The 15,630-nt window shown below is 41.4% G+C and overlaps 1 protein-coding gene across 5 annotated transcripts in view; it reads right to left on the bottom strand.

The window, feature by feature from the left end:
• The window catches only part of LOC311521185 (THAP domain-containing protein 6-like), a 37,487-nt gene that overhangs the window by 6,775 nt on the left and 15,082 nt on the right, over window positions 1-15,630 (bottom strand). For all 5 annotated transcript variants that reach the window (XM_084629361.1, XM_084629363.1, XM_084629364.1 and 2 more), the window contains exon 2: window positions 1,358-1,473. In XM_084629361.1, the coding sequence (XP_084485487.1) occupies window positions 1,358-1,437 (80 nt within the window). In that variant the 5' untranslated portion in view covers window positions 1,438-1,473. The remainder of the gene's footprint in view (window positions 1-1,357; window positions 1,474-15,630) is intronic.

Here is a 15,630-nt window from a genome sequence, read left to right as displayed (position 1 = left end):
AAAACTGCACTTACTTAAGTACCTTGCTGAGTTGGGGCCAGAGAGAAACAGCATGGTCCAGTACACAGAGCATGGACTAGGAGTTAGGGACCTAGATTCTATTCCCAACTTTCCAACTGACTACACTTGTGCCCTTGGGGAAGTGACTTAAATCTCTCTGTGTCTCAGTTTGCCTGTCTGAGAACTCTGGATAATAATGCGCACCTACATTTGTAAATCACTAAGAATATCAGGGGGAAAAAAGAAGCTAAAAGATTGCAAAGTATTAGTTAGTGAGGATGGCAGGTCAATTAAATAAAAACTAAAAAGAACATACTGCTTACCCACTAGGTTTGAAAAGAGAAGGTACTCAGGGAGAAACACAAATCCCCTTATTAAAACGTCCAGTTGGATAAAAAGTTAGAGGGGAAGAAGTAACGTACATACATCTTCTAAGTTCACTAGATACACTGTAAGACTCTCACAACACAATTTCACACATATAGTGCTCACATGTTCTTTGTAAATGGTGAAATGCTCATCACGTCATTTTAAATGGACTGGACAAAGCACTGAAGAGTATACTGCAGAAAACAATTGCTCATTAGCTTCAGGAAATTTACTAGATGACCTAATAGGCTTATTTCCCTTTCTTAGTTTCTGTGATATGCATGTCACATTCACAAACCCAGTTCTACTTAATTTCATGCCACTCAGTTCTCAGAAGCAGCATAGACTCCACGTACAGAAAATCAATTACGCTTTCAAAATGGTATAATAATTTTCAAAGATTCCAAGGGAGAAATAATAACAATGTTAGTGTAGATGATGCTCTAAGAAAAATACTAAACACAAGTTGTCATACATTAAAATCTTGACTAACAGGTACTAACCCTCACTTCTCTCCCACGGCCCTTCCCATCTTTTTGTCTGTCATTCATGGCCTCTTTCTTCTGTGCAATTCCTCATTAATATAATTGAACATATGTCTTTTGTTTTAATTTAAACAACATTTTGTACTTCACCAATTGGCTATTACTCTTAATCAGGTCCCTGCACTGAAAGCCAGGACCTCACTTAGCTGTGCTGCTGCTTTTTTGTATGCTGAAATGACACTCCTCAATCAGTGCTCCTTCCCAATTCCTGACAGGAAGTGCTGCGTCCAATTCATCAGCCAGGAGGAAAGGCTTGCACTGGGATAGCTCCTGGCATCAGGCTGCCACTCCAGAATACTAGGCTTGGGAGAAGGTTTGCTTGGTCAAAATACTTAGAGGGTGAAATCCCTACTGAAATCACTGGGAGTTTTGCCTAAGATTCCACCCAACATCTGCAGTACCTGCAATCAGAATACACTGATACCCATGATCATCAGGCTCACCTATGAAAAGTTATTCCCTGCTTCCGATTTAACTTTGTGTCTGCGTTACTGCAGTTATATGCTGCACAATATTTCACCATGATAGTCCCCCTCAGAGATGGTCACTGCATTCAGTGCTGTAATGAGAAGAGAATAGATGTTTAACATATCACATTTAGAGGTAACATCTGCTGAAAGGGCATCAGTGGACAGTTTCTGCAGTACATTTCCAACTGGAAGGCTGAAAGTAGAAGTGAGAATGAGAAGTAATAATAATAAATAAAGCAAACTACCTTCTTCCTCCACATGATGTGATATAAGTGTGCTAAAACAAGTACTGTATTGATATATTTCTGTCTGCTGATATTATAGACATATACTTTACTCAGTAAAATGCAGTAATTCATGTTTTGGGTATAAATGATCATGCATAGTCACTAGGACAAAGAGCCATGTTTATTATTAAAAGAAAAGAAAAATAGCTTACCATCATTCTGAAAGCTGATAATACAATGGGCAAGCATATCAGGACATCATTAATACTATTGTGCTGTACTTAACTGAAACTGTGACAACTTTCCACATATATATTTTTTCCAGTAGAGTGTATTCAGTAAGAATAACCTTCATTACTAAGGTGCCACAAGTACTCCTTTTCTTTTTGCAAATACAGACTAACACGGCTGTTACTCTGAAACCTTCATTACTTTAAACAGGTCTGCAGCAGCACCTGAAATTTGCAGCTCAGAGAAACAGAAAAGCAGCTACAATGGCATTTGCACGGCAGCCAAAATGTCAGAACAGCATTCTCAAAGTTACATCACAGTAGCCATACAAATCCATGATTACTGCTTAGCTGAGAAAGAAAGAAAGCTGAGAAATTAAATTAGTGCAATAATAGGGGATGCTGGCATAGAGGAGCCAGTTTCTATAGGCAAGGAGACTGCACAGAACCAGAGAACGGCTATACTGTGAAGTGGTAACCTATAAAAGAAGTGCAGCAAGTTATAAAATAAACACAGGAAAAAATAAATAAAAGCAAAACTGAGGATGTTGTTTTCTTTGTGTGCTCAGTGCTGAATTTGCGGTTTATTCTTTGTGGAAAGTATTACATCTCCTTAGCATAAACAGTCTCAGTGAGGCAATTAAAGAAAACAAAAAACAGTTTCCTGCCAAATATGACTTCAAAACAAACCTATAGCAATATGACATAGTCCAACACTTCATCTCTCTTAAAAACAGATAAGAAAAAATGTATTTCAAAGGTTGCAGTTGGCTTTGTTATGCTGGAACAGTACACTGAGTATTTAATACCTGGAATGTATTTACCACAATTTTATAAAAAGTGGCATCATCCCTCTGGCTAAAATTGAACAACTAACTTTATAATTCAAGGGTCATTTACTCAGCAGTTGGAAACATCATTCTTTGGACAAGTTGGAATGTGTTCCACAATAACTGCATTAAGCAAATACCTATTAAAAGTAAATATTAACAGGGCTTCATTTAATGCAGGAGAAAATGCCAGATCACATTTTTATTTTCTTTAGAAGGTTGAAGAATGCAACCCTTGAATACAGAAAGACAGCTATATCCGTTTTGCAAATCAGGCCTAAATCTGCAAAAATCAGGTCAAGGTCTAAAAAGACATGTCAGAGAAGGGACATAGCACAAATTCCTTTTGTTTTAAGGCCTGACTGATCCAATGCCCATGGAACTTAATGGGAGTCCTTCCACTGACTTCTGTGGGTACTGGATCAGGCCTCTCATCACGTTGAGAAATTTGTTATTACTAGATTATATTTCTTACAAGTTTCTTCTTGCACTCCTTTACTCTTACAGCAACCAGAAAAATAGTACTTTGTATATATTATCTTTATTCACTGTTAAAGGAAAATCTATATTATAGAGCTTTTTAAGGGAACTATTATCAAAGTCTAAAATTATCTGAAATATCAAGATGAATTAGCACAACATGAACTGAAACACTGAAGAAACAGCATGTCAACTAGTCATATACTTTGTTCTTAATTCTATTACTTTTATATTGTGTAAAAGGATTGCATATAAATTTAATAATCAGACCTACTGAAGAGCTAACTCCAATCTAATTTGGAGACACATGTGAAAAGGTGGGGTTCTCTTTCACATTATAGCTAAATAAATAGCACAGAAACACCAAAGAGACACCATCATCTCTGTGATTAGGACAAGAAAAATATTACCATTAGGGTTTTTAGCAAAGCTGATAACCACATTATGCAATCAGTGTCCCCCTTTACAGCCCATTCAGTGAACTATAATATTCTAACACTTATCTGAGGAGGGACCAAGCAAAGGAATTTGTTAAAAACTGGAAAATAATTAAAAAGACAGAAAGAGGCAAGTAAATTTGTTATACAAGAATTATAATACTGGTAACATACACTACTTTTGGAAATATCTCCCATGGCTACCTCAAGGATGTTATCAAGTGAGCTGCTGACTCTCCTGGAGAGTAATAAAAGGCAGGAGAAGACTGAAACATCTTCAGAAATATTATTTAAGGGGCATCATCATCATCATCACACACACACACACACACACATGCAGTCTCTTCACAGGTACACTTCCTTGGTTTTGGAAGACGGAGTGACTGGGTGGGAAGAAGACAGGGCATGGGGAAAACCGCTCTCAGCACTATCACTGATGTATTTATTAATTTATTTCTTTTTATTTTTATTGTGCTTAATGCAGATTCAAAGAACATCACAATTAATTTAACACTCTTTCAATGCAAAATGTACTATTCATTTAATAATAAAAAGTGAGACTAGACAGGTGAGGAATGGTGTCCCTAGCTTCTGTTTGCTAGAAGCTGGGAAGGACTGACAGGGAATGGATCACTTGATTACCTGTTCTGTTCATTCCTTCTGGGACACCTGGCACTGGCCACTGTTGGAAGACAGGATACTGGGCTAGATGGACCTTTGGTCTGACCCAGTATAGCCGTTCTTATGTAGACCATAAGAGAATAGAGATTTCACTGAAGCATGGATTGGAAAGTAGTGGGAGCATCGCTCACTAGGGAGCTGTGCTGCCACGGAGGGAATCATGGGAAGTGATGGTGGAGGAAATGGCCTTCTATGCATATGTTTTGACCTGGAGTGGCTGCCCTGACATCTGGAATTATCTTATAGCACTCGGGATGTCTTCAGTTTGGACGGGTAATGTCACCTGCCCACGCTAGAAGACCAGGAGGGGGCACACCCCATCTCTCTCCCACTAGGTAGAATTCTGTGGCTGTGAAGCTATGGAATTTTCCATCTAATTTCCTTGTTGTGTGGAAGGGCACAATTTTCCCTAAGAGACTAGAATACTCTTCCTGGCCTGAAATGGTTAACTCAAATTCAAACATACATTTACATACAAAATGGTGCTATCATTAAACTGACTCTTATTGGTGGATAACTGTGCCCTGCAATTTTATATCATAAATTCTTGCTTCACTTACTGGTACTTCTTTCCTAGAGGCAAACACACAAACCAAGTGTGCATGTTACATTTTTCCTCTGTCACTTGTCTGGGTTCTGCTACATAATCTCAATACAAATACTTTACTTTTCTAAATGTAACGTAAAGACCCTCTTGTATATTTGCAAGCACCCTCCTGCATGTCACATTCTGGTGTTACGAATTGCTATCAGAGCTGTTTGGGTAATACCAAGTAGTTCTTAGAACCATCCAATAAGCACATTGTCATTCAGGAAAGAGGTATGCAGCGCAAATCTTCAAAACTAGACAGAAACACAGCATAAGAGAGGGAATTTAAAACTATGTTTATTTCTGTAAACAAGGAGAAAACCTTTTTTGGTAGCATGAGAAGCAAGTCTAATCTAGATGTGAAGATTCTATAGTTCAAGGTCATTTTGCTTTTGGAGAAAAGGGGTGCTGAGAATGCTGTGACTGGTGCACTGCTCTTTGTTAATTTAGAAACCAATCCTGCCTGCCCCCACCCCATCTCCCATTAAGCCTTGGACAGAGCAGAACGAATGTCATTCTATTCCATGGATGGGTCAGGATTCCCTGTGCTGCTTAGGGGATTCAGACCCTATACACACAATGGAACTTAGCTCTGTGTAGGCTCCCTGCATTACATGGAATGAGATTGGAGCATTCAAGGCTATGCCAATCCACTGGCTGAAAGGTGTTGTGAGGGGACGGAGGCAGAGCAGTAGTGGCCACAGAAAAGGCCCACGCCACATCTCCCCTGCACATATGCCCTGTATTGAGATAATGTGGAAGAAGATTTCGATCTCACTGTCACACTGTGTACTCCAGAGAATCAAAAGTAAAATCTCAGCATTTTACAACAGAAAACAATCACAGCTGCACTTAAATAGACATTTCCCTTTTTACACTGATTTATATTACAGTTAATTTAAAATCTGCATCTTTTGATAGCTGTTCATTGAGTTTACTTAGCTTATATTTTATAACCTCAAAACACGGATGCATTAAATAGGAGCAGAGTTAAATGTGTTTGAGAAAAAATGTTCTAGCTTTCACAGTTACAAGTGCTATTTGATATCTATTCAGATGGACCATATATTTCTCATTATCTTCTTCAAATCTTTAAATACTTTATTTTTTCATATGTGTTAGTGGAGATGAGTAAACCCCCTCCAAAACCTTTGGTAGCTCAGGAATAAGAAGGGAACTCCCCATTCAAGGCCCTTGGCTCAGGAATTTGCTTCCCTCCTTGGTCCATTAGTGCCTAGATTTTGCACCATTCCAGGCATGCTGCAAAGCCCAACTTATCTTACAGGAATCTAGGAAGGTTGGGAGCTGATAGCTGGAGGGGCTGTAAAATGAAGAACAATTTAGGTGGGGTCTCATAATTTGGCTGCCTAAAGTGTCTTTAGTTTTTGTGTGAGAGTCTGTTAAGTAGAACATTTGTAATTGGAAAAACTGATAAACTAAAACATTGTATTGAACATTTTAGACTTTTTGCAAGTTCTGTTTTGGGAGGTTCTTGGTGCTCTGGTTCAGTACGGTGGTTTTTGCTTTTCCCCACAACAAAAACAATATGAAGAAACAACACAGCACAGCAGGATCCCAAACAACTGTGCTTATTAAATATACACAAACATACAAAGCATAGCTACACCCATACCTCTGCTCTGACTGGTTTCTGGTGGCTTTTGAAAACAGTGGGTACCACTAGAGGGCTCACAAACTCTTTAAAGAGATACTAACCTAGTCAGATACACTACATTTGGTGCTACAGGTTTTAATAAAACAAAAAAAAAAAAATTTTGGAATGTAAAAATAAAAGCATTTCATATTATTGTGCTTTCTTAAAAAAAAATACAAGAAAATGTAAAGCATCATGGTTAAAGACATTTTGGTGAATAACAGACATCAACATTTCTAAACACCATGAATCCAAAACTACCACAAGTTCATAAAAACAAAAACAAAACACAACTGAAACGTTTTTGACAAAACCTGGTTTGAACTGTACGTAGTAGCTCATGATATTATGGAACAAAAGTGCATGGTACCTATTGTAATATACACCCAAGCAAGAAATAATTGTGTGCAAAAAATCCCAAATCAAAACAATAAAAACCTTAATATAACACTAGCTTGAGATTTTAACTACGAAGAGATGGATTTTGATTTTCATACACACTAAGGCCCTTTTATGCCACTCTGGCAGAATAAAGAGGCCTTCAAGACAAACATAATTACATTTATACTCACTTTAAAGGAGCCTTAGGACACAGCTATACTACACACTTTGGTTGATGCAAATTACATTGGCAGACAGCCACCAAAACTTGTATATTGCTCGGGAGTGTGCATACATGGCTTGCATTGACACTGCAGGTACTTACCAAGAGTGTGTTGATGCAAAGTGCAGTGCGCTGCAGGTAAGCACCTCAGTGTGCCACATGCTGCCATCTGGTGCGTTGCCTTTTGGAAAATTTTCAGAATATGTTGTGGATAGAAATGACTTGCCCAGGGATCTCTGGATGCAAAGGTCAAGTTCCCAGCATGCAACGTGCTGAATTTCCTAATGCCATCCATATCCCATAATTTTCATGCCTTTAAAAAAAAAAAACCCCAGAAACCTGTACAGCACTTTTTAGGATTCACCATCTCTCACAGAAGCATGGAGCCAGCAGAGCTCTGCACTGTTCTCATGAATGTTGCAAATATAGGATGCTCAATTCTCTTTTATTTGGAAACCCACAGAAGTACCACAACAATGGGGGCCATAACAATTTCTTCGAGCATAGCTTGCTAAGGGACATAGTGAAAAACAATTCAAGTTGTGGGTGGTGTTCACAAAGCAGCTGCAGACGATGGAGCAGTACTTTTGGGCCCCAGAAACAAACACTGACTGGAGGGATCTCATTGTAATATAGGTTTGGGACAATGAGCAGAGGCTGCAAAAGTTTTGGATACAAAGGCCACATTCCTGGATCTGTGTACCAAGCTCACCTCAACTCTCCAGTGCAGCGACACCAAAATGAGAACTGCATTGACAATGGAAAAACAAGTAGAGATCACTCTCTGGAAGTTTGCAATGCCAGATTGCTACCAGTCAATGGAAAATCATTTTGCAGTTGGAAAATCCACAGTGTGGGGCTGCCATAATGCAAGTATATAGGGCCACTAATCGTCTCCTGTTAGGGAGGACTCTCAGCAGTGTGCAGGACACAGCGGATGGATTTTTGCAATAATGGTGGTTCCTGAACTGCAGTGGGGCAATAGCATGTATATCTGTATTTTGGCACCTGCCCACCTTGCCACAGAATACATCATTAGAAAGGGCTACTATTCTATGGTTATGCAAGTGTTGGTGGATCACCGGGGACACTTTACCAAGAACAATATGGACTGGGGTCAGGGAAGGTGCATAACACTTGCATCTTTAAGATCACAGGACTCCTCAGAAAACTGCAAGCATGAACATTCTTTCCTGACAGGTTTCAGAGTAACAGCCGTGTTAGTCTGTATTCGCAAAAAGAAAAGGAGTACTTGTGGCACTTTAGAGACTAACCAATTTATTTCAGCATAAGCTTTTGTGAGCTACAGCTCACTTCATCGGATGCTCAAATAAATTGGTTAGCCATCTGCAATTAAAATGCCAATAGTGATGCTGAAAGACCCACCCTACTCCTTTCTCCCCCGTCTCATGAAACCATGCATTGGTCACCTTGACGGCACTAAGAAGAAATTCAACTACTGGCTCAGCAGATGCAGAATGATTGCTGAATGTGCTTTTGGTAGGCTGAAGACACTCTGGCAGTGTTTACTTTCTAGCTGGATGTCAGCAAGAAAAATATCCCAACAGTTATAGCTGCCTGTTGTGTTCTGCATAATATCTGTGAGGCAAAGGGGGAAAAGCTCCCGCCGGGGTGGAGCTGGAGCAGCTGTCTGCCAGCCACAAGGGCCATTACAAGAGCCCCGTGTGGGGCTATACAGTTGAGGGAGGCTTTGAAAGAGCACTTTAACTGTCAGCCACAGTAGTGTTCGGTGCTGGATTAGTCTTTGGAGTTGGAGCTTTGGGTGCTGCTAAGAATTGTGTACTGCTTGCTGTTCATTTATAAATATGACTAGGTGTTTTCCTGAGGCTATGAATTACATTGTGCTTGCTGGAAATTAACAAGTACTGTTTGCTTTGAGTACTGATATGCATTCTACAATGTGTGTTGTGAACTAATAAAGATAATTTTATTCTCCAAAAATAGAACTTTACTGAGTGGGAAAAACAGTGCAGAAAAACAATACAAAAAATCCCACAGGCAATGTAATACAAAATTCTAACAAATTAATGGAGTGAAACTTTATAAGCAAACATTTCTGTCCACTTCCGTGCACAAGTGTAGTCTGTTGTGGCTACCCACACACCAACCATGGTTCTGTGAAGCCGTGGTTTTCCTTGCTGTCCCTGGCGAGGAATGATAGGGATAAGGATGTTCCCCTTGATGCTATGTTGGGAGGGGTAGAGAGCAGAAATCATGAAGTTCTCCAAGAGCTGAAAAGGCTGGAGCGTCTAACGTTTTTGGATCTATAGGTCAACCACGTGCTGCAGCATTTGGGTTTGCTGCCTGAGAAGTCCCATTATGTCCTGGTGTATTTCCCTCTCTTTGTCCTGCCGAGACTCCTGGGTCTCTCTCTTGTCCTTTCTTTCCTTCTTTAGGCTGTCAGTCATATTGGCCCTCCAAGCCCTTTGTTCATGGTCTGATACAGCACTGACTTACAGTATCTCACTGAATATGTCCTCTTCTTTCTCTTCCTCATCAGGGTCAGGTGTTCTGCAGGTGTGGAATGGGGAAGTACCACACCAGAAGCAGCTCATTTAAAAAAAAGACAAGATGCACCACTGCATTTACAGTTCCAATGGAAAAGATAAGTTTCACAACTCACTTCCCTTATGCCCATAAATGTTTAGTAAATAATGCTTATTGACACTTCAGCTTTGGAGCACCTTGGCACAGCACTGCTCTCCAGCCAGAGGCATAGTTAGCATGGTCTGCAGGGGTGGAAAGGAGGGGAGGGGGTATTGGTTTTGGTTGATATCTTTTATCCAAAGGCACAGAGAACATAACTCCTACTGGCATTCTGAAGCTGCCTGGGCCCATGTGACACTAGCCTATTTACTGCAATGATGCCAGCCAAAGTAATCACAGAGTGGTGTGGGAAAGTGTCTTCCTGCAGAAACAATGAAGGCAGCCATCCCCAGAAACCTTCAAAAGAGGATTGCAGAGTATCTCCATGGAAGTTTCATAGAGATCTCTCAGGATACAAGGGACAACCCTCTGTACATAAAATAATGTGCTGTGCATCCCCCGCCCAACCCAATAGGGGAATGAAAACTTTACCTGTTTGTTGTACCTTTATTTCTTCTCAGATAAGCAAATGAACGAAAAGTTGATATCTTTATCTTGTTAACTTGGGGATGGGCCAGGTGCCATATTTAAATTTAAACACTGTAAGGAAAATGCTTGAATGCACTTACTCTATTTCCTTCATTAGGCTCATCCATGCGCCCTTGGTGGGACTGGCTAGACTGTGAACAGACCCTGGCTCACGGCATAGCTGGAGCTCTTCCCCCACCCCCTCTGCTTCCTCCTCTTCCTCACTGTTCACAGCAGAAGTCTCTGTCTCAGGCTCCTCTGAGGTATCCACAGTAGTCTGTGGGATGCTGATGGGGTCTCTGCCAAGTATGGCATGCAGCTCATTGTAAAAACAGCAGATCTGCAGGGCACCACCAGATCTATTGTATTCCTGGCCAAGTTCCTTTGCTTTCATGCAGCACTGCTACTGATCCCTGTCATATCCCTTTGCCAGCATCCCCCATGCAATCTATTTTAGATGTCCACATTTCTACGACTGGTCCATAGCTGTGCTTAACACAGTTGCTTCTCCCCACAAGCCCAGAAGATCCTATAACTTCTGTCTACTCCAGGCAGGAGCGCATCTATGATATTGTGCTGGCACAGTCGACTGGGCAGTTGCATACAAGGAGAGCTGCTAGGTGTGCTCACCAAGGTAGGCAATCAAGAAAAGGCATTTCAAAAACATGTAGGGGGCTTCAAAGTGGGGGTAGTTTCCAGTATCTGTGACTTCTGGGCACTTAAATTTTCAATTGTGACCAGAGTGTTACTGTTGTAGAGAATGGGGCATTGTGGGACAGTTGTTGGAGGACTGTTGAGTTGACACAGGTCATGCAGCGTCTACACTCACACTGCACCAACCTCGGTAGGTTAAGGATGGCTCCATGCTGTTCGTGGAGGTGGTTTTACTGTGTTGATGTAATGGGGCATTTACATTGGCTGGACACAAAGTTGAGTATAGCCATGCACAAACAGATCAAAGCAAGGGGATCTACTTGGTAGCGCAGACCAGCCCTAGTGTAAATGACACTTGTGTCTGTGCAATAGAGTTAAAGTCTTCCTGTTAACATTAACTCTTCTTTCTTCATTTGCATTAGATCAAACACACCACAGTGCTACATGCCTCTAAAAACACTTGAGATGGAACACTATTTTAATGTCTATATTACATGATCAAATAACATTAATCTATGCTATAAATATGGAACACTACTGTATACATGTACATCTACGGCTACAGACAACAGCTCAGCTGCCTACATCATATTATTTGCCAAATAGTGTGTCCTGTTACATAATTGCACAATACTGTATAACTCAAGACTCTGTCATAGTGTATCAGGCCAAGGGGACAGAGGCCAGGTTCCTGTGAAAGTGCCAGCTCTTGCCAAGGCTTTAGGCCTCAGCTGAGCACCGACAAGCTCGTGCATGGAAACCAGACTAACCTACCTGTATGTTAGTATTGTTCAAAATAGGTGTTGAACTTGTGAAAATGTGTTGGTGTTCATACTCTATACAACGCCGGTTAATTGCCGCATGCATTAATCTTACTCGTAACATCTGTATCCCATGCTATAAGGTAATATGTAGGTTTTGCTTTATAACTGTAAAAATGCCTGCTCTGAATTTGGAAACCCAGGCAGGAGGAGTGGTTCTGCAGCCCATCAAGGAGGACTATCAAAACTAAGTGGGCCATAGTGAAACATGCTACAAAGATGGGGTTAATGACCCTCTTACATTGTGAAGGTGATATATGCAAGAAAGCTTGTCCCATCAGCTTGAATTCTGGAAGAAGGAAATAAAGATAGTGACATAAAAATTCTTCATCTGTTTGCTGTTTGGACTCTCATAGGACTAGAGCTAAGAAACAAAAGCAGAGATCCCCAGTGTTAACCTGGGTGAGCCCTAAAAGGCATACAGTGCTGACAGGTAATTACTGCTCTGTCACCTTTTGGAACCATAGACTAACTCATTTGTGTACATATGTTCCCCGCTTTAACCTGCAAATAATTCTCTCAATTCTTTTTCCTAATTAATAAATCCTTAGTTAGTTTATTATATGATTGCTTACAAGCATTGTCTTTGATATGAGATCTGAGGTACAAACTGACCTGGGTAAGTCTAGTCTCTTGGGACTGGAAGCAACCTGAATCTTTTGCGATCTTTGGTATAAAACTATGCTCTGAAGTGTCCTAGCCTAGCTGGGAATGGGCAACAGGGGATGGATCACTTGATAATTTCCTGTTCTGTTCATTCCTTCTGAAGCACTGGGCATTGGCTACTGTCAGAAGACAGGTACCTGGGCTAGATGGACCATTGGTCTGACCCAGTATGGCCGTTCTTATGTTATGTTAAAGCACAGCTGCTACTCCTCCTGCCAAGCAAATGGGTTGAGATTGGGTGGAGCTCCTCTCCCGCAACCCATTGGTCAACCAAGCTGGTTTGGAGTGAACAGAAGCAAATGCTGTGCACCATAAAGAGCTGTAGGAAAAAATATTCCCCCTCAGGAGCAAGGCAGAGACAGGAAAGGATGTGTGGATCTGAACTGCCGTCAGTGCAGCCACTCTATATAGCCCCAATTCAATGAAAAGGTGAGGGAAATACAAAGACTTTCCATAAGCAATGGAAGAGTGGATGCACTCTGGAACACAAGACATATTTCTCAGAGGTCTTCCATGTCAATTGACCAGACTAGGGTGATGAACAATGTTTCAAAGAGCTAATGGATCGATGATTTAAAACATGGACACAGCTTCTTTTCAAGAGATAGCATACAAAATTTTGTTTGTATTACAAGATCATGCAACTGAACACAATTGGGGTATGATATTTTGCCTATATACAGGTTAAACTGCATTTGAGATTTACTAGGGGATGCAGGGCAATAGGATCCCCATAAGGAACATCCTTTAAAATACAAGGCAAGTCGTCACTCAGGACCAATCTTATAATATAAGACAAGCTCCAGCTTGTGGCAGTAGGACTGAAAGCTAGTGATTTTTTATCTAATTTCCCAAGTTACAATTAATACAACAAGAGCAGGACTCAGACCAAGATCTCTTATATGACATCATTATTAAACAAGATATTATTATGGCAGAAATTTGTACAGTGCCTAGCACAGTGTGGTACTGGTCCATGACTGGGGCTCATGGGCACTATGGTAGTACAAATAATAAATAAAATAAAATAAATAAATAAATAATAATAAAAGTCACCAAATGTCACCGTCACACATAGTCTTGTAAATTACTTCTATTTGCATATGATCGCTATATACTCTGAATAAATGCTATATTTTCGGGGGAGATTTTGGGGGAGTCTCTCTAATTAGAGAGTCAGGTCTAGACTCTTGGGCTATGTCTACACTTAAAACGGTACACTGGTGCTGCTATAGCACTTCAGTGTTAAGAATACCTAGAGCGATGGGAGCGGTTATGCCATCAGTGTAGGTAATCAACCTCCCTGAGAGATGGTAGGTAGGTCGATGGAATAATTCTTCCATCTACACCAGAGTAGGTCAGTATAACTACATCTCTCATGGGTGTGATTTTTCACAACCCTGAGAGACATAGCTATACTGATATACATTCCTAGTGTAGACCAGGCCTTAGTACAGAGTTGCTTCCTGGGAACTGACTGGGGTCTGGGTTGACATTCATGAAGGGGGTTGTTTGTGGTGTTGTTTGTGACCACCTCTGTTCAATGACTGGTGTATAGAGTGTAAATGGACAAGTTACACTAAGAAAATATCCAGACTCCATAGACATTACTGATTTCTACTCCAATGGGAAACTGACGTGCAATGACATCTACCACCACTTGGCAGAAGAAAACAATATTTAATATATTCATTTTTTCAAAATAAAATTGTACTTTAAAGGCAATGTTTAAAATTGACTTCAGGTTTAAAATTGACTACAAGAGAGAAGCAACCAGCCTGGAATTCTAGAGCCCTGATTCTCAGTTACACAAAGGCCATTTTATGCTAGTCTGGCACAACAAAAGGCCTGAAAGTAGGCAGAAACAGCCTCCTGAGAATCCCCGATCTGCAAAGATACTCCTGTAGCCAGAGTACTGCCGGGGTTGGTGGCTCTATTCCCACTACCTGATAGAGAGGGCATAGCTAAAGTGAACTGCACTATAGCTGACAGATTTCAGAGTAGCAGCCGTGTTAGCCCTGGTCTACACTAGGACTTTAGGTCGAATTTAGCAGTGTTAAACCGATGTAAACCTGCACCCGTCCACATGATGAAGCCCTTTATTTCGACTTAAAGGACTCTTAAAATTGATTTCCGTACTCCACCCCTGACAAGTGGATTAGCGCTTAAATCGGCCTTGCCGGGTCAAATTTGGGGTACTGTGGACACAATTCGACGGTATTGGCCTCCGGGAGCTACCCCAGAGTGCTCCATTGTGACCGCTCTGGACAGCACTCTCAACTCAGATGCACTGGCCAGGTAGACAGGAAAAGAACTGCGAACTTTTGAATCTCATTTCCTGTTTGGCCAGTGTGGCAAGCTGCAGGTGACCATGCAGAGCTCATCAGCAGAGGTGACCATGATGAAGTCCCAGAATCGCAAAAGAGCTCCAGCATGGACTGAACGGGAGGTACGGGATCTGATCGCTGTATGGGGAGAGGAATCCGTGCTATCAGAACTCCGTTCCAGTTTTCGAAATGCCAAAACCTTTGTCAAAATCTCCCAAGCATGAAGGACAGAGGCCATAACAGGGATCCAAAGCAGTGCCGCGTGAAACTTAAGGAGCTGAGGCAAGCCTACCAGAAAACCAGAGAGGCGAACGGCCGCTCCAGGTCAGAGCCCCAAACATGCCGCTTCTATGATGAGCTGCATGCCATTTTAGGGGGTTCAGCCACCACTACCCCAGCCGTGTTGTTTGACTCCTTTAATGGAGATGGAGGCAACACGGAAGCAGGTTTTGGGGACGAAGAAGATGACGATGATGATGATGAGGTTGTAGATAGCTCACAGCAAGGAAGCGGAGAAAACGGTTTTCCCGACAGCCAGGAACTGTTTCTCACCCTGGACCTGGTGCCAGTACCCCCCGAACCCACCCAAGGCTACCTCCTGGATCCGGCAGGCGGAGAAGGGACCTCCGGTCAGTGTACCTGTTAAAATACTATACATGGTTTAAAAGCAAGCATGTGAAAGGATTAATTTGCCCTGGCATTCGCGGCTCTCCTGGATGTACTCCCAAAGCCTTTGTAAAAGGTTTCTGGGGAGGGCAGCATTATTGCGTCCTTCATGGTAGGACACTTTACCACTCCAGGCCAGTAACACGTACTCAGGAATCATTGTACAACAAAGCATTGCAGTGTATGTTTGATGGCGTTCAAACAACATCCGTTCTTTATCTCTCTGTGTTATCCTCAGGAGAGTG

The sequence above is a fragment of the Lepidochelys olivacea genome (assembly GCF_965140295.1).
Source record: "Lepidochelys olivacea isolate rLepOli2 genome assembly, chromosome: 5".
Taxonomy (NCBI): Eukaryota; Metazoa; Chordata; order Testudines; family Cheloniidae; genus Lepidochelys; species Lepidochelys olivacea.
The sequence above is the reverse complement of the archived record's forward strand: the minus strand, read 5'-3'. Positions and strand labels throughout refer to the sequence as shown.